Source organism: Pseudochaenichthys georgianus, chromosome 2, assembly GCF_902827115.2.
Source record: "Pseudochaenichthys georgianus chromosome 2, fPseGeo1.2, whole genome shotgun sequence".
Taxonomy (NCBI): domain Eukaryota; kingdom Metazoa; phylum Chordata; class Actinopteri; order Perciformes; family Channichthyidae; genus Pseudochaenichthys; species Pseudochaenichthys georgianus.
The window spans coordinates 11,236,923-11,264,224 of record NC_047504.1 but is presented as its reverse complement, the minus strand read 5'-3'; the positions used below and the strand labels follow the sequence as shown (position 1 = coordinate 11,264,224).

At 47.8% G+C, this 27,302-nt stretch overlaps 1 protein-coding gene across 1 annotated transcript in view; it reads right to left on the bottom strand.

The window, feature by feature from the left end:
- Window positions 1-10,600: 10,600 nt before the first annotated feature.
- Window positions 10,601-27,302, bottom strand: part of LOC117460360 (gamma-aminobutyric acid receptor subunit gamma-3-like) — a 109,451-nt gene continuing 92,749 nt past the window's right edge. The window contains exons 9-10 of the mRNA XM_034101736.2: window positions 15,807-16,003; window positions 10,601-13,672 (exon numbers count right to left, since the gene is read on the bottom strand). Coding sequence (XP_033957627.1) covers window positions 13,391-13,672; window positions 15,807-16,003 — 479 coding nt within the window. The 3' untranslated portion in view covers window positions 10,601-13,390. The remainder of the gene's footprint in view (window positions 13,673-15,806; window positions 16,004-27,302) is intronic.

Below are 27,302 nucleotides of genomic sequence, written 5' to 3'. Positions count from 1 at the left end.
CATGTGTCCCCTCTTCTCCATGTCTCTTCTACATCAACATGTGTCCCCTCTTCTCCATGTCTCTTCTACATCAACATGTGTCCCCTCTTCTTCATGTCTCTTCTACATCAACATGTGTCCCCTCTTCTTCATGTCTCTTCTACATCAACATGTGTCCCCTCTTCTTCACGTCTCTTCTACATCAACATGTGTCCCCTCTTCTCCATGTCTCTTCTACATCAACATGTGTCCCCTCTTCTTCATGTCTCTTCTACATCAACATGTGTCTCCTCTTCTTCATGTCTCTTCTACATCAACATGTGTCCCCTCTTCCTCATGTCTCTTCTACATCAACATGTGTCCCCTCTTCTTCATGTCTCTTCTCCATCAACATGTGTCCCCTCTTCTTCATGTCTCTTCTACATCAACATGTGTCTCCTCTTCTTCATGTCTCTTCTACATCAACATGTGTCCCCTCTTCTTCATGTCTCTTCTACATCAACATGTGTCCCCTCTTCTTCACGTCTCTTCTACATCAACATGTGTCTCCTCTTCTCCATGTCTCTTCTACATCAACATGTGTCCCCTCTTCTTCATGTCTCTTCTACATCAACATGTGTCCCCTCTTCTCCATGTCTCTTCTACATCAACATGTGTCCCCTCTTCTCCATGTCTCTTCTTCATCAACATGTGTCCCCTCTTCTTCATGTCTCTTCTACATCAACATGTGTCTCCTCTTCTTCATGTCTCTTCTACATCAACATGTGTCCCCTCTTCCTCATGTCTCTTCTACATCAACATGTGTCCCCTCTTCTTCATGTCTCTTCTACATCAACATGTGTCCCCTCTTCTTCATGTCTCTTCTACATCAACATGTGTCCCCTCTTCTTCATGTCTCTTCTCCATCAACATGTGTCCCCTCTTCTTCATGTCTCTTCTACATCAACATGTGTCCCCTCTTCTTCATGTCTCTTCTACATCAACATGTGTCCCCTCTTCTTCATGTCTCTTCTACATCAACATGTGTCCCCTCTTCTCCATGTCTCTTCTTCATCAACATGTGTCCCCTCTTCATCATGTCTTTAATACATTTATTCCTGTGTATATGTAATAATAAATACACACAGGAATAAATAATGATATATATATATATATATATAATAATAATAATAAATGTAATAACCGAAAACACTTTATTCCGAGTGTGCTTGCTTTTCTCTTTGAAAGTCATAACGGCATTGTAATACACGGTTCGGCTGCATTACATATTACATATCTGCCGTAGTTCTGTATTTATAGAGCCCTGATGAGAAGACTTCTAGACAAACATGAGGAACTGCCGCAAACACTGGAAACGTGACGTGGATCATAAATATATCAACAATTAAACAATAATTAATATAGGGGATGTACACAGTTTAATACTGGCAACTTCTTATTATGGGAAATATGAAAACGTCTTTTAAAACTACAAATCCCAGTAGAGACGTGCCATAGAGAGAGAACATGTTGCGAAACACACAATAGCCAGCATGTGTAGTTCTGGGGACAGGGTGGGGGAGGGGGGACGGGGTGGGGGAGGGGGGGACGCGGTGGACCCATTCAAAATGTGAATGTGTGAAATGTGAAGATCACGTGACAGACGCCAGCCATTGGAATGAATGGTGAAAAAAACGTAGGCATTTTACAATTTCAGAGGCGTTTTCGTAGAAATACTACGTCCTACGTTGTGGACCAACGTAGTTATTACACGTTTTTTTATGAGACTGGGTTGGAGAGACAAACCTTTCATTTGGTAAACTCATTACATAGTCAAAGTGCAAACGGTCAGAGTCAAGTATCTAGACAAGAAAAACTAATTTATTGTATCCCCTAATTGAGCTCAATGTTTACATTACCCGTGTTTCTCTCTGCTTTTCTAGCTGGTCACCTATCCTATCTGGGAACTCTATTTATTCTACTTTTCACCTATTTTGTTGGCCTATTTTATTTCTCTATTTTGGACCTATTTTATTAGCTACCTTGCACTAGGCGCCTAAGTGCCGAGAACAGATCCGCTGCTTCGCATGTGCGGGTTCAAGTCTCCTAGAGGCAAGGTAGCTAAGTGCCGAGAACAAACCCAGATAGCCACAGACTCATGTACATGAAGCCCTGTTCTCTGGGCGCATTTATCCTCTTCACTTTGAGTAAAGCTCTTTAAAAATCACTGAGCATCACGAGGATTCGAACACACAACCTCTCCTGACCCGTCACATATCCCTCTGCCCATCTGTCCTGAGACAGTATTGTTTCGTAGAGCTTATGACCTGCTCATTTGGGTTTGTGGACCTTAAAGATGACGGCAGAAAATGAAGGACTCGAGAAAAGGACTACATTTATTACAGTGCTGCAGGGTCCTAGATCCCAGGAAGGAGTCAGCATGTTGGCAAACCCTCGCCTTGAAATACCATGCTAACTAAAGCTAGCTGCCCTTCCTGTGGTGCATTTCTCCGTCCTGTCTCTGAGTGACATGTCCTAATGGGAGTGTGATGAATTCAATGTATCTGCCCTGTTTCTTATGTATCACCATTTTCTCAGTATTATCTTTTCCCAGTGCGTGCTGGAGAAGCCATCAGCCCCCCACGACCCTCAGAGAGATGAAGGTATTTCCATCCTTCTCTAGCTTTCACAATCTCAAGGCTCTTCAAGTCAAATCAAAACCTCTGATCACACACCAAGCGTCTAAATCATTTTCGCATACATTCCTGAAATCTCGAATGGTATCAGATGAAAACCTTTTTTTTGATGATCACAGCATTTTTAAAAAGCAAGTTAAAAACCGAGTCCAGCTGCACTTTACAAAACGCCGTTCCCCCCGGCCCAGGTGCTGCTGCTGTGATCGCTGCACCTCGATGCTGACAGCGTTTCAGATTCAGGCCTCTCCTCTGCTGGCATAGAGAGAGCGAGCAGCAGCTGCCAGAAGACGCTGTTAAATCTGCCACGTTTGTTTTTTCACAGTTTGCTATCAGCAGGGTGAAAAGGAAGGTATTTATATCTAATGAGAAAATGACAGGAAGAAAAAACCGATAACACATTTCTGAAGGCATTTATGGGAAAACATTTAGTGTTTCCACCATATTGCTTATCCATTAAATGGTTCCTTACACCCTCTCCTGTTTATATAGGTGTTAGTGCATGTAAATGGTCTGCAAAGGCCAAACTGTAGTTTCTTATTTTATAACTGGCTTTGAAGCCAATTAGGATGTCTTGTTTAAAATCCCGACCCTGTCAAAAAGAATTGTTATTTTTCTACAAGATGGCTGCCATTCAGGCTTAATCTTGCATCGAGGGGCATCAGTGCTTTAACAGGGGAAAGAAGCTGAGGTGCAGACACCAAGCGATCCTATCGTGTGCCAGCTGGTGGACGGGAGGACTTGACTCTGGTTCTCCCTCACAGGAGCCACAGGCTCAGATGTGTACACGACGACTTAATCACTCCCTGTAATGAGGGTGATGGTCAGAGGATTTCCCCTGAGCCGAGGTTTGGAGTGAAACAGGAGATCTAACTGAAGACTGTTGGCCTTTAAATACCTTATTTTGGGGGGAATTTACATAATGTTTTTATTTCCTCTCTTTCAGCCCATTTTTTAATACAGGGAAAGGCATAACTTAGTGTTGGCATTCCCCAGAGTGGAGCTAATGCATGTTAGTCCTAGGAGCTTTGAATACATTATAAAGACAGAGTGGATGTTGTATTCTTATAAATCTTACTTGTGCAGCACAGAAGAAACTAGAAGAAAACAGTGTGGCAAATCCAACTGTCTTTTAATTTGTATTCCAGTTGTGATGGTAAACATAAATACATAAATGGAGTTTGCAGTGGATCCCGTCAGATTTCCCCTCGGAAAGATGAAGATATATCTCTGCAAAACTATTCTGCTCAGATTTCCCCTGAGCAGCCATTTGTTACTTTAGGCGCCCAGACAGAAACAGGATGCATCTTTAATGAAGTCGTCAGTGGTGGGCATTGTGGCCCGACCCTCTGTCTTTCTCTCTCTGCGTGGTAAACATTTCTGCATAAGGCTGAGAGTCAGACAAACCCGGCCAGCGTGCCCATTTCCCCCGAGTTTCCATTAATGAAAGCCCCGAGATGAGGCCCAAATGTTGTGCTGGTTGCGAGTGGTCGGAGATATGGTTGTGCATTCGGCACATGCCTCCATTCCACTTTCCAATTTGCAGCTGTAATGAAACCGACATACTCACTTTTCATTTCTAAACTCCTTGGAATATCAGATTGCTTTATTTAGACAGGCAGGGTCTGTCGATCCGGGGATCACAAACACCGTAATAGTTCCCACAGCTGGAGGTTAACCGCCTGATCACATCAATGGTAACTTATATTTATAATAATATGAATAAATAAAGAGAAATAAGCAATGAAGAAAAATAACGGTAATAATAATGAAAGAAGTTACATTAAATGGGAAATGGATGAATAGGTGAATTAATCATAACAGGAAGAGATGTGTGTATATGTATTTATTTGACTATTTATCCATTTATTTCCCTATTAAACAATGAAGTATATATATCTATATTATATTATATATATATTATATCTATATTATGAAGCAAATATAAATACAACGCCATGCATACATCAAATGTAACCGACTCTGTAATCCCCCTTCATGTTATGTCCTGTCCTGCTTGTGATGTGTGTGAGCCATGTCCTTGTCCGTGTGTTTTTGTCTTTTGAAATCTTTAATAAAATATAAATGTTAAAAAAAATGGTAACTTTATCGAGGGCTGTCTTTCACTTTCACGTTTACCCTCTGTTGACAAAGCTCTGCCCAGTTCAAAGTGTCCTTTGAAGCAACATCGTGTGTGTTATTAGCCCTCAGGCAGCTAGCTTTGATTTGACTGTTTTCGCAGCAGACAGCGATCACAACTCAACAATAGGGTGACTTCTCTGAATCGGCCCTATTGTTGAGTTGTCATAACTGACAATATTCCTGATGCTTTCATCTGGATCCTTTTCATTTGATCATCCCCACTCAACTGCTCATGTCTCAAGTTGTTTACCATCCATCCATCCATCCATCTTCTCCCGCTTATCCGTGGTCGGGTCGCGGGGGTAGCAGTTCCAGCAGAGAGCCCCAAACTTTCTTTTCCCTGGCGACATCAACCAGCTCTGACTGGGGGATCCCAAGGCGCTCCCAGGCCAGCGAAGAGATATAATCCCTCCACCTGGTCCTAGGTCTACCCCTCGGTCTCTTCCCAGCTGGACGTGCCTGGAACACCTCCCTAGGGAGGCGCCCAGGTGGCATCCTAACTAGGTGCCCGAACCACCTCAACTGGCTCCTTTCGACGCGAAGGAGGAGCGGCTCAACTCCGAGTCCCTCCCGGATGACTTCTCACCTTATCCCTAAGGGAGACACCAGCCACCCGGCGGAGGAAACCCATCTCGGCCGCTTGTATCCGCGATCTCGTTCTTTCGGTCATGACCCATCCTTCATGACCATAGGTGAGGGTAGGAACGAAAATGGCCCGGTAGACAGAGAGCTTTGCCTTCTGGCTCAGCTCCCTTTTCGTCACAACGGTGCGGTAAAGCGACTGCAGTACCGCTCCCGCTGCTCCGATTCTCCGGCCCATCTCACGCTCCATTGTTCCCTCACTCGAGAACAAGACCCCGAGATACTTGAACTCCTTCACTTGGGGTAAGGACTCATTCCCTACTTGGAGTGGACAGTCCATCGGTTTCCTGCTGAGAACCCTGGCCTCAGATGTGGAGGTGCTGATCCTCATCCCAGCCGCTTCACACTCGGTTGCGAACCGATCCAGTGAGTGCTGAAGGTCGCAGACCGATGAAGCCATCAGAACCACATCATCTGCAAAAAGCAGTGGTGCAATCCTTAGTCCACCGAACTGCAGACCCCCCCCCCCACGACTACGCCTCGAAACCCGATCCATGTATATTACAAACAGGATTGGTGACAAAGCGCAGCCCTGGCGGAGGCCAACCCTCACCGGAAATGGGTCCGACTTCCTGCCGAGGACCCGGACACAGCTCTCGCTTTGGGAGTACAGAGATTGGATGGCCCTGAGTAGATTGTTTACCGATCATTATTAAAAAGCGATTTGACGAACGTCAGGCTTCACGTTGTCACTGAATGGCTGTGAAGTGTCCATTAACACGGGCAGACAAGAGAGCGCAACCACGAGCACTGAAGGAGAAAACTATGCAGCAATTTGTGGCATCAGTCGATAGAGAACATTTTCGTAAATGGCATTTACGTTTTTAAATGCCATTTAATAATGTATTTGTGCTTAAATGTATTTTTGTAAAGCACTTTGAATCGCCACGTGCTGAACAGTGCTATATAAATAAAATGGCCTTGCCTTGAAATCGGCTTCATTTTCAGATTGATTTCGTATTATAGTCATACTGTTCCTGCTGCAGGGGACACATCAGATGGTTCCAACAGATACCCTGCCCAATCTTTCTCATTATCATGCAGGTGGATCGTATCCCTCTGTGCAGCCAGCAGAGATGTGTTAGTGGCAGCGAAGCAGTCCTCTCCCACCAAATGGTTGTGCTTCGTTATAAGAACATAATAAGAGAGAGACAGAAACACTGTGTTAACATTTAGCAAAAGTGTAGGTTTAAAGCAATATCTCCAGCTAATTCCAGACACAAAGTCTGCTGAACTCTATGGAAGCCCATTTCCGCCACTTGAAAAAAATAAAATCCCCATGAAAAGTCACAATAATGAGATAAGAAAGTCGAAATAATGAGATAAAAAGTCATAATTATGAGATAAGAAGTGCGCATGCGCTGCAGTGGCACTGTCTTCAAAGGTCCCTTCATCACCTTGCTGCTCTCCACCATGCAAACAGCATCTATCTAGTCATGTTATGAACTATAATATATATGCCTATAGTTTTGTGGTAACGTTCACGCCACCAATGACAATAGTGTAGGCATACTGCTGCTGTGAGTTGCTCTAACCCGTGAACCACAAAACTATAGGCATATATATTATATATATTCTATTCATAACAGGTAATGTCAAAGCTATGAACTGCATTGTTGTAGTGTAGCTGCAATATAGGCTATATGTAACATCTAACATTTACAAAAGTCACCTGTAATAGTTACCTTATTTAGGACTAGAAGCTAGGGATGTGCATCTCCATCACTGAGGCCGATGCGATGCGCATCTCGATACGTTGCCACGATACGATTTGAAACACCAGGTGATACGATACGATTCACCCCTGTTGCGATACAGTTCGATACGATTTGATTCAATATTATGCGATACGATGCGATTCAACACAATGCAAAGATAATGATACTTCAATTTGGTACGACAGAGGATTTTTGTTTTATTCCTTATATGCAGCAAATCATACATTAACAAAAAAGTGCTTTACATATTTGGTACTGCACATCCCATCATGCCGTTTATTTTTTTAACTTTAAAAGCTCTCCAGAGTACAATGTTATAACACCTCACAGTTAAACAATGTAAGGATGCATTGCTCATGATTAACAATGTGCAAATAACAGCTACCATAGTGCCATGCCCAGACAGCTGCCAGCCTGATGTGCTTAACGGCCCGTCCACACAGCGGCGTGCGTTGACGCTTCCCCATTCACTTTGAATGGGGTGACGTCACTTTTAGCCGAAATGCATCGTGGGAAGCGACGTGGAGCGTAGCTGGCGTGGCTCGCTGCAAAAGTTGAGCAATGTTCAACTTTTGACGACTCGGCGAGGCGTCAGCCAATCGAATCATATGCCAGTACAAGCTCTAGCCAATCAAACCGCTGCTTGTGTGTCAGGGGCGGGAGATTCATGTGATTGGTTGTTGGTCGAGTTTCAGACACGCCCGCCGGCAAGCGTCAGCGCACGCCGCTTTGTGGACGGGCCGTGACACTCATCCAGAGGCTGACTCACCAGTGAGCAGAAACCTATAACAATAAAGAATATAAATAACCTTTCACAAACAGCTCTTTCATAACTGCTTACAGTGAGGAAGACATTTAAATTATTATTGACCGTCACAGGCTGCTGTAAACTAAACACCTCTCTCTGACAGAACCCCTCACTGAGTGATTTAACTCATATGTCTAACTTTCAGGTTTCTCTTTTCAGCCGCAGACCCCATGTCGCCTCTTTATGTGCGTCGCTAAGTTCCTCGTACTACTTGTGTACTTTAAAGCGGCTCGGCATCGTTTACAATTTGCGAGCGATTTTTCAAATTGTCTGTAGTATATAGTGCCGCGCACATATACCATCAGGACGTTACTGATGGGGTGCGGCTAAATAATAAATAGTGTAGTGTAATAGTGTAGTCATCTTAGTTCAACCCTCACATCTCCGACCCTGAGCTTCATGAAAGGCAGATGTTATTGAATTGGAGTGTTTATCAAACTGCTTTAGAAGTTATGATCAAAGCTAAAGCAAACTGACCTTAAGAATGTGTACTAACTTCCAGAAACAAATATCTGAATTAAAGGTTGTCTGTTTTTGATCCCAGGAACCAGAGATGGCGGGACCTTTCTCAGCGCTGAGCCTCCACGTGCCTCTGCGACCCGACAACATTTCAGAGTTAGGAAACCCGCCGCAAACAAGCCCAGTGCTCAGGAGAGAGGCGCGTCCAGCGGCTACACATCCGGGTATTTCCCTGGAGACCAAAGCAAAGCGAGCACCGGAGTCAATATTGGCCAAGCATTTATGGAGTAGCTGAAACACAACACTCCTCCTGCTGCATGTCAGCTGGATGTGACAGTTTCCACTGCCGGAGGAAGCTCGACGACACCTGACAGCCCTCCATTATGCGACTGTGACACCTCAGCGGAAACAGCACTGCAACACGTCCAGACTCCCAAGTGTGTGTGTGTGTGTGTGTGTGTGTGTGTGTGTGTGTGTGTGTGTGTGTGTGTGTGTGTGTGTGTGTGTGTGTGTGTGTGTGTGTGTGTGTGTGTGTCTACATCACAGATAGCTTGATTACTCCTTTTACCTCACCTTTCCTTTTTGGAACCGTTTCCTCAGGGATGAACAAATACTGCATGTCTTAAATAATACTTGCATCTATCGGTATTAACTCTTAATTCACCCTAAGAACCTGCACAGACAAATGTTGTGCATCTCTAACATCAGCTATGAGTGGATACATGCACCCACGCAAGAAGCCCCCTGCTGAGCAAAAAAAGCACACTGTATCGAGGCGTACACACACACACACACACACACACACACACACACACACACACACACACACACACACACACACACACACACACACACACACACACACACACACACACACACACACACACACACACACACACACACACACACACACACACACACACACACACACACACCTCTCTCTCTGCGTAGGAGGCAGATCTCGTTGCAGTTGCGCTGCAGCTGTAACTCCCACCCTCTGACTCCACTTATCTGTCTCTCGCTCGCTTGGATCTAGGTCAACAAAGTGAGGACGAAGCAGTCACGTGCTCGTGCATCTGTCGCTGGATATTAGTCGTCTCATTGTTATTAGGCAGACTCACCGCCTGAGGACTTTGTTACTCACCCCGTTGTTTATGTTTATTCATCGCCTGATTTGTCAACTCGCCCATCAGGACATGAGTTAGCTTGTGTCGACTAATGAAAGCAATGAATGGGCATATTCTGAACACATGAGCGGGGACGGGACACGTGAAAGGGCTAGGGATCATTTAGGGGAGATTTGAACACCTGCAGTGCGTTCCTGTAACTGTAGACGCTGTGTTGCATGGACAGACATCGCGTTTGACTGATAGATCATGCAATGTAATAATGTGTGTATCGATTGTTGTGAACCTGCCTGAGGACCACCGAGGAAATGAGCTATTAGCTATAATCTGGCATCTCTTCTCTTCGCTGAGATTAATGTTTTTGTATGCATGGTCCTTCTATACATAAATACAAATTCAATGTATACCACTTCTAGCTAATATTGATTTAATATTAAGTAACATTTTAAAGCTCTCAGACTATTTCCAGACTGTTGTTTTACTACGTAAGCAAAACACCTCAGGACGTGCTCTTCATGGCGCTGTTGAAGTGATTCGTATTGGTGTTATTTAAATCTGGATGGTAGCGGGTCGGTGTTGTGTCGGACAGATTGTGATTTGAACTCTAATCCACCGGCTGCTGATGTGTCGTTTGTGGCTTTAAGGATAGAGGGCGTCGGAAAGACTGTAAAAGCATTAGAGGCACATTTGTGATTTTCAGCTCGACAAATAATACTAATAACTTATAATAGTGACCATTGCATGTATACAAAATATGTGTAATGTGTATATGTAAAGCGCTTTGAGCATCTGGAAAAAGCGCTATAATAAATATAAGGAATTATTATTATTATTATTATAATAACCAGCATGGAATCCTAGCAGTTTCAGCACAGACTGCCATTGTAATCATACATGTTGCATTATAGTCTTAAGCGCATCCAGTATTAAGAACGCTTTCAGTATGAAATGCTGCTTGAATTGGTCCAAAAGAAAGACTCGATGGAGCAGATCCTCCGGTGGCTTCCCCCCAACGCGTCACACATCTGGAAGAAAAACACGTCACAGTAGCACTTGACCAAAACGTTATTTATTAATATAAGCAATGTACCACACACTAGAAAAAAGATACCTAGATTCTGCTTTCATAAAATATTCCCCCGGCGGATCCAGAGTCAGAGCGGGGTCCCTTTCATACCGCCTGCCCCCAGAGACAATCACAACTAACCAGGTGATGTGTGGCCGGCGCTCTGCTCTGATGGGGTGGGAGGTCTCCGGGGGGCTTTCAGCGAGTAGATGATGCTCTGACTGCAAAGAGGCTTTATAAAGACAGCTGACACACACCGGTGATTTCCATTGAGACGTAGAAAATAGTGATTTTGTTTTATTGAAGTATCTCAGACACTTATAAAGTGTAGAAATATCAGAGGTGAGGACACTTGACTGTGGTGTGTTCAATTCAGCCAGTTCATAAAGATACGTAGATGACTAATGTCTGTTATGAGCATTCTCTGCATACCTCTGGTTTACCGCAGAGCCTACTTTCTGAATACATCTGGAGCAATCCCATTGTTCTGTTGTTAATTTCCCAAGTATGTCCTCCCTGCAGCACTCTATTGTTCTAACACACTTTTAGACAGGCCTCACATATGTCTGCCGGCCTCATGAATATATAGGACCCCTAAATAAGAGCTGCTTGAACTGACTGAAGTGGAACCAGATTGACTCCGGCCTCGCTACCGGCCTAACTTACATTCCATATACAACTGTATGAAAATAGAAACATTAATTACATCTTACATAAAAGCTTTTCTCTCAACATATAAATACCGGGGGGAAAGTGTGTGTGTGTGTGTGTGTGTGTGTGTGTGTGTGTGTTGGGGGAAAGGGAGAAGTGGGGTTTGATTGTTCTACAAAGCCAACGACTGCAAAAAACACCATAGAACAGGAAACAGAACCATAACGCTTCCACAGCCGTTTACCGTCCCCGTGGCGCTCGCGTAGCTCCAAGTGTGGCGTCCGTTCCACGTGAGGAGGGGGTGGGGCGTCCGTTTGCCACTGCGTGTACAGCGTGAAGCATCACGGTATATAGAAGTCATTTTAGAGCACCGCGAAGCTCTCAGGAACACTCCACACGTTGTGCACTCAGGCTCTACGTCTGAAAGTGTAATGAAACACCAATACGTCGGTCTGTATGTGCTTCAGGATTCATGTGGCCGTTTGGAACAGTTCTGCATGTGTTATAAGTTCACTCGCTCAGTTGCAGAGATGGAGAAAGAAAGCTGAAGCATGGTGGGCCTTCGAAAGCTCACTCGGTAACACATCTCTTGGTTTAATGTGAAGTCCAAAGCGGGACAGTTTCCTTTGCTTTCATTCAACCTGCAGAAGTAACCGTGGCAACCTTTAGAGCTCCTGCTTTTACCCATAAACCAACACGGCTGCAACCATTTCAATGTATACATAATGTATGTAGAGTTGAGCTTGATTTGGGAGCAGGCCAAAGTGACTCTTGCTGTGGGAATGGGCTTCATCGAGAACGCGTTGCATTTACGGGCGACTTAACTTCACTTCCAAGTCTCTTACGGAGCGTGTTCATCCATAACGAAACGCTTCTGGCTACTAATTGAGAATGTATGATAAACAGATGTTGAACCTATCCAGAGGCCTCACTGATGATGATGATGATGATGATACCACATCATTGTGTTGTCAATAAGGAAAAGTGTTGTCCTCTATCTGATGTCCGTTGCCCTAATCTGTTTATTCATACATGTCAGCCCGTGTATGAGGTTAGCATGTTAAGTATTGTATTTACTTGTAAGAATGTAACCCAGCATTTCTTATAAAACACATCTCCTTGGCTTCTACTGTAAACGGCGTGGCTGTCTCAAAGCATCATGAACACAAGCTCACCAGACGACCACCAGCTCATACTCAGCGACTAACAGGCGGAGCTAGGTGCTAGGAGCTAGGTGTGAAAAACACAACTCATTTCAAGTATAATGATAATTATAAGAAGAAGAAAAAGATTGCTATTCTAACAAACTAATTCTAAGGTTGAACTAAAAGTGAGTGTTAGTTTTAAACATCTCCAGTGGCGTTCCAGGCTCATCGAAGAACGAGCAGCTCAGCATGCGGCGGGTGGTGTGTGAGGTTATAGGGTTCACACGGCGACGAGTGAAGGGTGGCTAAGGAGGCGAGAAGAACCCAACGTCATGACATTTGAGCTTCTCCTACTTCTACCTGTAATAGTTTCATTGATTGAGTGTATTTGGTGAAATACCCTCCAATACGTCGCATTTCCCTTTTGTTTCATCATAGAAATGCCATCCGTTCCCTCCTCCTCCAGGTGGGGGCGCCGAGGAGCTTACAGTAGCTTACTTCTTTATTGAGATTGATGTCTGCCACCTGAAGCAAAGCGCTTTATCTCTGAATGCCAAAGCCATCCCTTCAACCTCCGCTGCCTGAAGACAATGAGCCTTGGAGCGGGGTCTCTGGGTGCCGCACCCTGTCTAAAGAAGGCACTATGGGTGCTTCGCCATCTCGACGGCCGAGACGGAGCGACGCACCCCGTCCCCGCGCGTCTCTGAAGCCACAGCTGTCTGTCGCCTGGTTTCTGAGAGAGCCATAAACGGGACCATTCGAGTTAATGCTGGCGGCTTGCTGATCTACAGTCGAGCGTTTATCTCTCCTCGGAGCGCCACCGCTCAAAGCCTCATGGCCTCCACAGCACACGTGTATATCTCGCGGCTTGTCTTTCGTAATCCACCGTTTTTCCTCGCTTAGCTTTGACCTTAAATCTCGGGCCGCGGTGCAAAGTGGACCGTGGCTGTTTGAGCCCAACGTGTCGCAGCCCGAGACCCACTAGAGGTAGAGGTAGCTGACCCAGTAGACTATGTTGAAGAGCAGGAAGGAGGTGGGGAAGAAAACCCGAGAGTAGGCGTCCAGCTCCCCGATGTTGACGTGGATGCGTCCTTTCCTCCAGCCGCCTTCTTTACACTCCTCGTAGCAGCAGAAGAAGCTCTTGCAGTCCTTCCCGTCGAGGCACTCGTACAGGCAGTTGTCGTCGTACTCCTGCCAGAACAGAGAGTTGCCCATGGGCATCATGGAGCGAGGCGCGTGACCCATGTTGAAAGACGAGTAGACCTGTGTGGGGTGACAGGAAGAGGATCAGGCTGGTTTGTGATTGGAGCAGCATCTCTCTAAAGGCTTGTTTGCTGCATTGCATTCTGGTCACGAAGCCCTGACATGTTCATTACTGCTGTCTTAGATTGCTGAAGAACTCCATCAATGTTATTGTTGCGTTGAATACAAATGTAGAAATGTACCAGCTGTCAGGACTTTGGTCATCGCTGCTAAAAGCTTTCTGTAATCGATATGCTTTAGCTGGAACAGAGAGGGATGTGTGGAGTTGGACAAATCAGATTCACTCTTTTTAGTCATATTGAAGTACAACACGTACACATATGTCATAGAAAGAGAAACTACAACTTTCAAAATACATACTGACAAGAAGTATTATTTAGTTTTATAGCCATATTTAGCAGCTTTAGTGTGGAATAAGTTCATCCAGAGAAGTTCACTACGTGACTTCCTCCCCGGTGTGTATGACATCGTGAGGGACAACCTAATTGGGGTAACATCTCCAAACACCTCTCGACTACTCAGCGAGAGGAAGAGTGGAAGGTGAGAGAGACGGAGAGCTAGATGTGGAGGCACAGCATTGACTGAGTGGGTGGGAGTAAAGGAAAAACAAAAGCAGGGGGGGGGGGGGGGGGGGGGGACATGAGGCTTCCCCACAGACAGAGCAGGCCAAAGTACAGCAGAAACACAGAGGACCAACCACTTAATTATTCTGCCTGCAGTGACAGTCTGTACATTTCTGAGAAGCGTTGGCTCGAAGTCCTTTGGGAGGGGAAGTGGAGGGATAGAGGAGGGGAAGTGGAGGGGAAGTGGAGGGGAAGTGGAGGGATAGTGGAGGGGAAGTGGAGGGGAGGTGGAGGGGAAGTGGAGGGATAGTGGAGGGGAAGTGGAGAGGAAGTGGAGGGGAGGTGGAGGGGAAGTGGAGGGGAGGTGGAGGGATAGTGGAGGGGAAGTGGAGGGAATAGTGGAGGGGAAGTGGAGGGGAGGTGGAGGGGAAGTGGAGGGATAGTGGAGGGGAAGTGGAGAGGAAGTGGAGGGGAGGTGGAGGGGAAGTGGAGGGGAGGTGGAGGGGAAGTGGAGGGGAGGTGGAGGGATAGTGGAGGGGAAGTGGAAGGAATAGTGGAGTGGAAGTGGAGGGGAGGTGGAGGGAAGTGGAGGGATAGTGGAGGGATAGTGGAGGGGAAGTGGAGGGGAGGTGGAGGGGAAGTGGAGGGATAGTGGAGGGAAGTGGAGAGGAAGTGGAGGGGAGGTGGAGGGGAAGTGGAGGGGAGGTGGAGGGGAAGTGGAGGGATAGTGGAGGGGAAGTGGAGGGGAAGTGGAGGGATAGTGGAGGGGAAGTGGAGGGATAGTGGAGGGATAGTGGAGGGGAAGTGGAGGGAGGTGGAGGGGATAGTGGAGGGGAAGTGGAGGGATAGTGGAGGGGATAGTGGAGGGGAAGTGGAGGGATAGTGGAGGGGATAGTGGAGGGGATAGTGGAGGGGAGGTGGAGGGGAAGTGGAGGGGATAGTGGAGGGGAAGTGGAGGGGAAGTGGAGGGGTGACGGTGGCGGCTGACTCAGTCCTGGTGGATGTTTGCGGCCATTAAAGAGTTCTCAGCAGGTGCAGCCTTGAGGACGCCCACACAGGACATCCGGCTCTGAACAGGAGGCATGGCTTCACATGGCACAAAGAAAGCATGGTGCACTTTGTGACCAATGAAAATCGTTTCTGAAAGCTTTATTCAGTATTTTCATGGCCCTTAAATTCAATGGGAAAATGTGCCTATTTGTGATTGGCTCATGAGGATGAAGACTGAACTTTTTATCCCTTGTTTTTCAGCTACATTACAATCAACGCTACTAATTCTCTGGGTTTCCAAGGTTGCTATGACACCCATAAACCTACCGTCTTAATGAGATCATTACTAATACATTTGGGAAACACAGTGAGAGACTACTAGACATCTCTGTAGTCGACATTTCTAGGCGTTTGAAATGTCTTTGTTTCTGTTGTTCTCGGGGTTCTTGTAGTGATTTGTTTCACTGTCTCCTTTGCAGACTGCCAGATAAGATGAGACATGCATGCTCTACATTTGAGACGCTGTGGGTGTGGGAACTGATACACAGCATATCCAACATATTGCTCACACTTTCCGTTACCATTCTCTGTGTCTTGGCAGGAGGTCTGCGTAGACTGTAGGCGCAGTAGTTGAGCATGGCGTACTCGATCATGGCGGCGAAGACGAACAGGAAGCAGACGGTGACGAACAGGTCCATGGCCGTCACGTAGGACACTCTGGGCAGCGAGTTCCTGGCCACTGTGCTCAGCGTGGTCATGGTCAGCACCGTGGTGATACCTGGGGAGGACACCAGTAAGGATGACGAGAAAGTGTTAATGGTGGACATCGAAAATGCAGGATATTTCCCCCCCAATTGTCCGTCAAAATGCATCCCTGTCATTGGTTGAATTAGTTGGGATTCTGGGAATCTGCACACGTCACTCACAAGTGAAGAGTTAAGAGGGAAATGTCGCTTTACGAATGTTAACACTTGATATTGTCACCTTAATTCCAATTTCAGATACATGCATTTGCCCAACTGCAATAGTTGAAAGAGAGAAAACATTTTGACTAAAACGTAATGATTTTTCATCGACTAAAACTGAACTGAAACGTTTTGAGTTGTGGCCGACGAAAACGAGACGAAAACTATGAAGGATAAAAAGGACTCAAACTAATAACCATTTTCTTCTAAAGATTAAATCTGAAATGGCTGCCAAAATGAACACTGGTCAGCACTGGGTCAGCACTGGGTCAGCACTGGGTCAGCACTGGGTCAGCACTGGTCAGCACTGGTCAGCACTGGGTCAGCACTGGGTCAGCACTGGTCAGCACTGGGTCAGCACTGGGTCAGCACTGGTCAGCACTGGGTCAGCACTGGGTCAGCACTGGGTCAGCACTGGGTCAGCACTGGTCAGCACTGGGTCAGCACTGGTCAGCACTGGGTCAGCACTGGGTCAGCACTGGTCAGCACTGGGTCAGCACTGGGTCAGCACTGGGTCAGCACTGGTCAGCACTGGGTCAGCACTGGGTCGGCACTGGTCAGCACTGGGTCAGCACTGGGTCAGCACTGGGTCAGCACTGGTCAGCACTGGGTCAGCACTGGGTCAGCATTGGGTTAGCACTGGGTCAGCACTGGGTCAGCACTGGTCAGCACTGGTCAGCACTGTGTCAGCACTGGGTCAGCACTGGTCAGCACTGGGTCAGCACTGGGTCAGCATTGGGTTAGCACTGGGTCAGCACTGGGTCAGCACTGGTCAGCACTGGGTCAGCACTGGGTCAGCACTGGTCAGCACTGGGTCAGCACTGGGTCAGCACTGGGTCAGCATTGGGTTAGCACTGGGTCAGCACTGGGTCAGCACTGGTCAGCACTGGGTCAGCACTGGGTCAGCACTTGTCAGCACTGGGTCAGCACTGGGTCAGCACTTGTCAGCACTGGTCAGCACTGGGTCAGCACTGGGTTAGCACTGGGTCAGTACTGGTCAGCACTGGTCAGCACTGGGTCAGCACTGGTCAGTACTGGGTTAGTACTGGGTCAGCACTGGTCAGTACTGGGTTAGTACTGGGTCAGCACTGGGTCAGCACTGGTCAGCACTGGGTCAGCACTGGTCAGCACTGGGTCAGCACTGGTCAGCACTGGTCAGCACTGGGTCAGCACTGGTCAGTACTGGTCAGTACTGGGTTAGCACTGGGTCAGCACTGGGTCAGCATTGGTCAGCACTGGGTCAGCACTGGGTCAGCACTGGGTCAGCACTGGGTCAGCACTTGTCAGCACTGGGTCAGCACTGGTCAGCACTGGGTCAGCACTGGGTCAGCACTGGTCAGCACTGGGTCAGCACTGGTCAGCACTGGTCAGTACTGGTCAGTACTGGGTTAGCACTGGGTCAGCACTGGGTCAGCACTGGGGCAGCACTGGGTCAGCACTGGGTCAGCACTTGTCAGCACTTGTCAGCACTGGGTCAGCACTGGGTCAGCACTTGTCAGCACTGGGTCAGCACTGGGTCAGCACTTGTCAGCACTGGGTCAGCACTGGGTCAGCACTTGTCAGCACTGGGTCAGCACTGGGTCAGCACTGGGTCAGCACTGGGTCAGCACTGGGGCAGAGGTTCGTTAATGACCATTGTTGATGCACACGGGGTATTCTGGGAGGATGTCCACGTTATTGAATCCCGTTTCTTTTCAACAGCCACACATCCTGAAACACGACCCGTCTGTAAAGGGCGAGCGCAGTGCAGCTGTAATGGTAGGTGTTTCTTATCTACATAATACACTACACCTTCTTTCAATTATTGAACACAAAAAGTTAGGAACTCTCTGTTTAGTAGACTATTTATTTGTTGTAACACATCTCACACGGAAAGCCTGTTTATCTACCTTTCAAACGGTGTCACGTTTGTGAGGAACATGCATTTGTGGGATGAGCAGCAGAGTATGGAGCAAACCTCCTCTGCCAACGCCAAGCAGGTGGATGGGATGCTTGAAGTCTGATGAAAGACAGACTGGCAACAATGTCTTGATTAACAATGTGTTTCTTTAACAAGCAGCCTCGATAGCGTGTTGAAGAACCACACGCAGCCTCGATAGCGTGTTGAAGAACCACACGCAGCCTCGATAGCGTGTTGAAGAACCACACGCAGCCTCGATAGCGTGTTGAAGAACCACACGCAGCCTCGATAGCGTGTTGAAGAACCACACGCAGCCTCGATAGCGTGTTGAAGAACCACACGCAGCCTCGATAGCGTGTTGAAGAACCACACGCAGCCTCGATAGCGTGTTGAAGAACCACACGCAGCCTCGATAGCGTGTTGCAGAACCACACGCAGCCTCGGTAGCGTGTTGCAGAACCACACGCAGCCTCGATAGCGTGTTGAAGAACCACACGCAGCCTCGATAGCGTGTTGAAGAACCACACGCAGCCTCGATAGCGTGTTGAAGAACCACACGCAGCCTCGGTAGCGTGTTGAAGAACCACACGCAGCCTCGGTAGCGTGTTGAAGAACCACACGCAGCCTCGATAGCGTGTTGAAGAACCACACGCAGCCTCGATAGCGTGTTGAGGAACCACACGCAGCCTCGATAGCGTGTTGAAGAACCACACGCAGCCTCGATAGCGTGTTGCAGAACCACACGCAGCCTCGATAGCGTGTTGCAGAACCACACGCAGCCTCGATAGCGTGTTGAAGAACCACACGCAGCCTCGATAGCGTGTTGAAGAACCACACGCAGCCTCGATAGCGTGTTGAAGAACCACACGCAGCCTCGATAGCGTGTTGAAGAACCACACACAGCCTTGATAGCGTGTTGAACACAGCCTCGATAGCGTGTTGAAGAACCACACGCAGCCTCGATAGCGTGTTGAAGAACCACACGCAGCCTCGGTAGCGTGTTGAAGAACCACACGCAGCCTTGGATAGCGTGTTGAAGAACCACACGCAGCCTCGGATAGCGTGTTGAAGAACCACACGCAGCCTCGATAGCGTGTTGAGGAACCACACGCAGCCTCGATAGCGTGTTGAAGAACCACACGCAGCCTCGATAGCGTGTTGCAGAACCACACGCAGCCTCGATAGCGTGTTGAAGAACCACACGCAGCCTCGATAGCGTGTTGAAGAACCACACGCAGCCTCGATAGCGTGTTGAAGAACCACACGCAGCCTCGATAGCGTGTTGAAGAACCACACGCAGCCTCGATAGCGTGTTGAAGAACCACACGCAGCCTCGGATAGCGTGTTGAAGAACCACACGCAGCCTCGGATAGCGTGTTGAAGAACCACACGCAGCCTCGGTAGCGTGTTGAAGAACCACACGCAGCCTCGATAGCGTGTTGAAGAACCACACGCAGCCTCGATAGCGTGTTGAAGAACCACACGCAGCCTCGGTAGCGTGTTGAAGAACCACACGCAGCCTCGATAGCGTGTTTGAAGAACCACACGCAGCCTCGGTAGCGTGTTGAAGAACCACACGCAGCCTCGGTAGCGTGTTGAAGACCCACACGCAGCCTCGGTAGCGTGTTGAAGAACCACACGCAGCCTCGATAGCGTGTTGAAGAACCACACGCCGCCTCGATAGCGTGTGAGCGTGTTGAGAACCACACGCAGCCTCGATAGCGTGTTGAAGAACCACACGCAGCCTCGATAGCGTGTTGAAGAACCACACGCAGCCTCGATAGCGTGTTGAAGAACCACACGCAGCCTCGATAGCGTGTTGAAGAACCACACGCAGCCTCGATAGCGTGTTGAAGAACCACACGCAGCCTCGGTAGCGTGTTGAAGAACCACACGCAGCCTCGGTAGCGTGTTGAAGAACCACACGCAGCCTCGGTAGCGTGTTGAAGAACCACACGCAGCCTCGGTAGCGTGTTGAAGAACCACACGCAGCCTCGATAGCGTGTTGAAGAACCACACGCAGCCTCGATAGCGTGTTGAAGAACCACACGCAGCCTCGATAGCGTGTAGAAGAAGCACACGCAGCCTCGATAGCGTGTTGAAGAACCACACGCAGCCTCGATAGCGTGTTGAAGAACCACACGCAGCCTCGATAGCGTGTTGAAGAACCACACGCAGCCTCACCAGCCTGGAGGATGGCACCCAGGTCAGCCAACGTGGTCGTGTTGCTCACTCTGGCACGGACAGCAGGGCCAAGCTGATCAATGGGGTTGAGGTCAGGACTGCAGGCTCCACTCTCCTCTGAGATATTGGATCGCCACTGGTCTCATGAATTCATCTCGATACCTCTCTGCATTCATCCAATGCTGAGAAGCCTGTTTCCCCGGAGAGGGAGATGCCTCCACCAAAACATGATTCTCTATCGGTGCAACAAGCAGGAAAGCATTCTCCGCCTCTCCTCCACATGGTGGCCTTACGACCCAAGTGCCGTAGGCAGCATCTGGGCTCATCGCTGAACATAAGGTTCCTCCACAGAGCCTGAAAGTCAAGGCCAGTCATGGCAGGCATTCAAGACTAGAGATGGGCTGCTGCTTGGCATTAGCAGAGGACACCTGTCACATGTTGTCTTGGTGGCCCAGCTGCCTTGAGGCCATTAACAAGTTCCTCCCGCGATGATCCCTCACCTTTCTCATGATCATCAATACGAGGCGAGATCTTGACCAAGGGCCATTTTTAGTTTTCATCCATTTCCAAATAATCACACCAACAGTTGTCTCCTTCTCACCAAGCTGCGTTCTCATGGTCTTGAAGCAGTCTAGCCTCGTGCAGGTCTAATCTTGTCCCTGAGGTCCTTAGACAGCCCATGGTGGGTTGGAATCTGATTTATTGATTCTGTGGAGAGAGTTCTTTTATACAGGTTACAAAGTTAATATTATAATACTTTCCTAAAGGGAGATTACTTATTTAACCGGTCTGTGGGAGCCAGAATTCTTGTTTGTCGCAAGGGGATCAAATACTTATTTCCTCCAGTGTACTCAGCTCTGCTGCTCATCCCACCATGTTCCTCATAAATGTGGCACCATTTCGAAGGTTAGTAAACAGGCTTTCCAACGGTATACGATGTATTGCCAAGAAGCATTGTTACAACAAAGAAATAAACCACTGTCCCGTGCCTTATTTCCACATCAAATACCATGCTACATTATGACGCCTGGTTTCTACACACTAGGGCTGTACCCGAATATTCAGCGCCCGAAAAATGGTATTCGGGACAGCCCTACTACACACTTATTTCGCCCAAAAAATACAAATGTTTCTACCTTAAAAATTATAGTACAGCATGTGGAATATATGGAGACAAGTCAGTCTTGTGACAGAGTTAGATTTCAAATAATGTTACAAGCACACACACATTTCAGGCTGAAACTAACTCACATATCAAGTACATTACAATTACACCAGCTTCTTAACCGGACCACCTGCTGTGAGGCCCAGCCAACCTTTTCTAACAGAGCTGTACAATAGTAAAAGTGGCTGTTATCGCTATCAATAATTACCCGCCGTGATGGTAATTAAGTTTTCTAATTGGAGCTAGCTTCTGTGTCTCATTGTGTCATCAGTGGCATTGTTTGAGAGACATTACTCCCCACGGTGTCTTGAGAGAGGACAGTGTGTCGGCTCGGTGAAATGAAATCAATTCTTTCAAAGACAGATGAACCCGGAGACATTAATGCCCACTGGGGGCATCCATATCTGCTGCCACACACACACACACACACACACACACACACACACACACACACACACACACACACACACACACACACACACACACACACACACACACACACACACACACACACACACACACACACACACACACACACACACACACACACACACACACACACACACACACACACACACACACACACACACACACACACACACACACACACACACACACACACACACACACACACACACACACACACACACACACACACACACACACACACACACACACACACACTCTCTTTCCCTCTCATCACCCCTCCTTCCACTTTCCCTTCTCCCGTCTTTCATCCTCCTCTCCCACAAGTCTTTCATGGCAGTGTGTGTCACTGTTTTCGCCTCTGGTTTCCATAGAGACGAGTTGCTCCCGTCTATTTGCAGCTGCCTCCTCTGGTCTAGTGGGCGTCTAGACTTTCCTCCCGCTCATAGGTAAGCTAAGTAAATCACCTATGTTTTTAATACCACACATCTGTTCACATTGTGTACGGCAAACAGTGCGATCTCACGGAAGCAGCGGGAGTGTTTCCTCCCCGGCAACCCGTCGCTGCTCACAGCTCGGCTGCTGTTTCAAATCAATATCACCAGTTTCTGTCGTACAGTTTAATTCATTCTGTGGGAGAACGCTCGCTTCACGATGCCATAGCAACCGGCTGATTCCCGTCTGTGCAGCCGAACTGAACCACACTAAGTCGAGGGAAAGAGAGAGACGGCGAATGCGCTGCAGGATAATATGAACGGTGTGATCGCAGCACACACACACTTCACACGTGCACTTCCCGGGGGCGACCTTTGCTATGTGTCCAGGGGTTAACCAGGTGGAACAGACCACAGCTTGTGTTCATGGAGGGGAACCAGTCAGGGATCAGAGCCCAGATCACAAGACGGCATGCGTTGTATCAGAGCTACACACACATCCTAACATGCCGTCCAGAGGAAGCTTCACACACTCGCTGCCGTCCTGAAACGCCTCGACTCCTTTGTAGACCATAACGACATCACCATGGCTAGCACTCCAACTAATTGTACAGGCAAAGGGGCGGGACATCACAACAGCTAACCAATCAGAGCAGACGGGGCTCTGGTTTCAGACAGAGGGTGAAAAGAGGTGCTGCAGCACGCAGTATGAGACAAATAGAGCTTTTTGAACATGACGGCATGGAGACATGTCCCAGTAGAGACTAATGTGAGCTCGGGGCCGCTCGAAGTGAAAAGCAGGACATACCATTTTGGGTTTGCCACTATTAAAGCTGCAATGTCATATTTAGGCCAGTTTGTCCAACACATTACTATTAAAATAACATTTCAGTGCCTCTGAAGCTTTTTGTCCCTCCTCTGAATCGCCCCACAACGGGGAGGCTGTCACTACTGTTTGCATCAGCTTTGAAACACTACGAATACATACACGATCTGAAATGATGCAGTAGCATGAGTTGCTTTGAGTCAGACGTACTTGAGAGCTGACAAATTATTGGGGTAATTATGCGGATGTTTCCAAATTAATGTACCCGTGATTGAGGTTAAAATGCAGCTACAGTATAATCTGATTACAGGTGCGTAGAGGCCTTGACTCAAAGCCATCTCTCCCATGCATGCAATCAGTCAGATGGCCCTACAGGAGCACTCTAAAGCATGTCCACTCTCCTCAGTAATATCTCAGCTATGACCATTTACTGCTCCACTCCAAAAATCAGGGGCAATCACAAAGCAAGTAGCAGACCATTTAGATGTTTCTCTCCGCAGCACACACACACACACACACACTTTGAGGGATTGATGTCTCTGTACTCCCACCACACATCTTTACCTCACTGCCTCATGCTGGACTTCCCACGAGGAACTCTGGGGAAAGACGGCTCTCAGAGGGAACCGTGTATGCTGAGAAATAAGATGCTTTAGTTGCCACTGCATGCTGCTAGCCAGGGCCCAACATTTGGGATAAACAAAATCTTAACAAATAGGGTGGAAATGAAGCTTTGCAGGTCGATTCCCCACAATGCAACACTAGTTTCTAGTCTCAAGCTAAGAAGACTAAACTAATATATCAGCATCGCTAGATTTTCCAAATGTCTTTTTTAAGTAAGTGCACTTGTGTAGTATTAAGACACCAGTTTATCACCTCCACTTATTTTACTTTCTCCAGCTCCACATTCCGCCCCTTGCCTTCATTCCCTCTGTATCTCTGTCAAAATGCATCTGAGCTGCAGAGATCTGAGTCTGATGGGAATCAAGCGGAGCCCTCCGACCTCCACACATCCTGCTGCTGAGTGACAGCTCTTTGGAAACCCCGCCTGGAACATGTACGCAGCTTGTCAAGGCACAGTGCCTTCAGGCGAGGTGCAGGGCAGCAGCATCACCAGCCTTTCCCCTGGACTTCCAGCTGCCTGCGATCCCAACCAATGCTCCTCTTGACATGTCTCCCTGCCAGCAGCCTTCACACTCTCTCACTGTCCCCGTCTTTTATTCCTCTTATCTCCGCTCGCAGGTCGGGATCAGGTCTCCGGCCGACCAGAAGAACCAGGGATGTACCAACGAAAAAAGGCTAAATGACTTTCTTTTGTGGAGCTGGTTGTGGATGTTTATCAGGACGGGGACAGCGTGCTTTTTTCTGTTTGTTTGAGATCACAAGCCTTTCTCTGCCTTTGGTCATGTACCACACACACACACACACACACACACACACACACACACACACACACACACACACACACACACACACACACACACACACACACCACACACACACACACACACACACACACACACACACACACACACACACACACACACACACACACACACACACACACACACACACACACACACACACACACACACACACACACACACACACACACACACACACACACACACACACACACACACACACACACACACACACACACAAAGTTAATGCCGCAGAATCAAGCTGCTATAACTCCGATTCAATGGTAGTGAATTGTTCGTTTGTAGCCTAGCAACCTTATTATGAAGTAAGACCTCTGTCTGACACGACAGCAGAAATATGTTCCTCTCAATTCTTTAGTTATAAGATGTATTCTTTCAGAATTGTGTAAACAAAACATGCCATATACACAATTAGGTTTTAATAAGTGGGGAAGATAATCCTATTAACCATTGTTGATAGAGGTTACAGACTCTCAAAGATAACAACAACAACAACAATGTAATTAATAAGCCTTTAGCAAAGAGCAACAAATAATCCACTTTTATCAACCTCACGATACAAAAGAAGCCGAGCACAACACAACCTCGTATCAGGATCATATCTCATTAACAGCACGAGGACATCAAGCCTCCATTTAATTATCACACGAGACGACGTTCCTCTCACAGCGACGAGAGAACTTCTGCTGGACTCAACTTCAATATCACTTCCTCAGAACCGCCGGGGCGTGCCAGATGACCTTCTGCGATATTGGCAGTGGCAACAGGGACTGAGAGGAATTAAAGTGTGTGTGTGTGTGTGTGTGTGTGTGTGTGTGTGTGTGTGTGTGTGTGTGTGTGTGTGTGTGTGTGTGTGTGTGTGTGTGTGTGTGTGTGTGTGTGTGTGTGTGTGTGTGTGTGTGACACTGTGGGTAAGGGTGGCAGGAGTTTGGAGAGGTCGGATAGTATCAAGTGAGTTCACGTGTTTGACTTTAATCTCCTTCGACAGGTACCACCGGGGAGCTTTGAGTTGTTTTTCTAATTTCTACTTCAATTTACGTCGTTAAATTGCAACAGGGGAGTAAATGAACAGCTCCTCCCGAATTAAAAGACACAAGTTATAAAACCGATACGAGGTGCAGGAGGGCAGTGGGAAACGGGCCAAGTCATCCAACATATCTTCATTTTATCACAAGGGACCGATTTCAGACGACAAGCTGCCGTTTGCACGACAACAACAATCAATTATCATCTAGATCTCCACGAGGCTTCGTTTAACTGCCGCTAATAAGAAAACGGATGAGTCGAACCATGAGTCTGCACTGTCGTCCACTGTCTTACTGTGATTCCTAAACTATGCACATTTGTATTCAGCCACAGGTCCGAGTAAACAACAGAGTAATAAACAATTCCACCAAAAGCATGTTATTTTATACACAATTAGGTTTTTAAGTTACTTACTACTTCTGCATCTCTACAGGATATTTAACTTTTGCCGGAGAATTCACATCACAAGACACAGCAGCAAAAGGTTCTGACTGCACGGGTGGGTTGCCATGTCGATTCTCCGGCCGTATCCTTGCAATAAACTATCAGTGTTTGACATCAAAGCTCCAGCTCTCCTCGTGTCTCTCCGAGTCCTGACTCTCCATTGCTGCAGAAGTTTCCCTTACAGATTGGCGTTGTCGGCAGGATTTGTTTTTAACGTCAACAGGCAAAAAGGTTAAATATCTTAGGAGTAAGGAAGAATTATTCTTTGACATATGCAAGTACATATTAGAGAGTATTCCATTTTATTTGTAATATGTTATACACCTCTGAGTATTTAGGTATCTGTTTATTTTTAAGAAATGTTATTATCCTTTTATCATCTATCTATCTCTACATTTCTCCCAAATTATTATTATTTATTTTCCTATTGCTGCTCTTACACCTGGAATTCTGGGGCGGGAGCTGGGGCGAAAGCTGGGGCGGGAGCTGGGGTGGGAGCTGGGGTGGGAGCTGGGGTGGGAGCTGGGGCGGGAGCTGGGGCGGGAGCTGGGGCGGGAGCGGAAGCTGGGCGGGAGCTGGGGCGGAAGCTGGGGTGGGAGCTGGGGTGGGAGCTGGGGCGGGAGCTGGGGTGGGAGCTGGGGCGGGAGCAGAAGCTGGGCGGGAGCTGGGGCGGAAGCTGGGGTGGGAGCTGGGGTGGGAGCTGGGGCGGGAGCGGAAGCTGGGCGGGAGCTGGGGCGGGAGCGGAAGCTGGGCGGGAGCTGGGGCGGAAGCTGGGGTGGGGGCTGGGGCGGAAGCTGGGGTGGGAGCTGGGGCGGGAGCTGGGGTGGTGGTGGGGCGGGAGCTGGGGTGGAAGCTGGGGTGGTAGTGGGGCAGTCAAGCAGCAGCGACGTGGAAGTAGCTGCAGCAATAGCAGCAGCAAGCAATGCATGGAGAGAGATTTGGCAGGTTCAATAGAGCGGCGTATCAAGGACACTCTGTTTGGTTGGTTGTAGAGTGGCAAGGGGCGTTATGTATGAATGCAAGATAAGTGCTCGAGTTGACTGCCTGAACTAGCTCGCAGGCTCCGCCCCATTACTGTCAAGAAAAGGTCATTAACTACATTTGTACTTAAGCGTTTTGACATTCAGACATCTTCACTTTAATAGTACCATATACAGCATGGGCTGTACTCTTCAGATGCTGCTTACCTTGGACTCCACTTTAAACAGCCACCAGCACAACATCATCATCCACAGGAAAGCAAATGAGCTAATGGGAGGCAT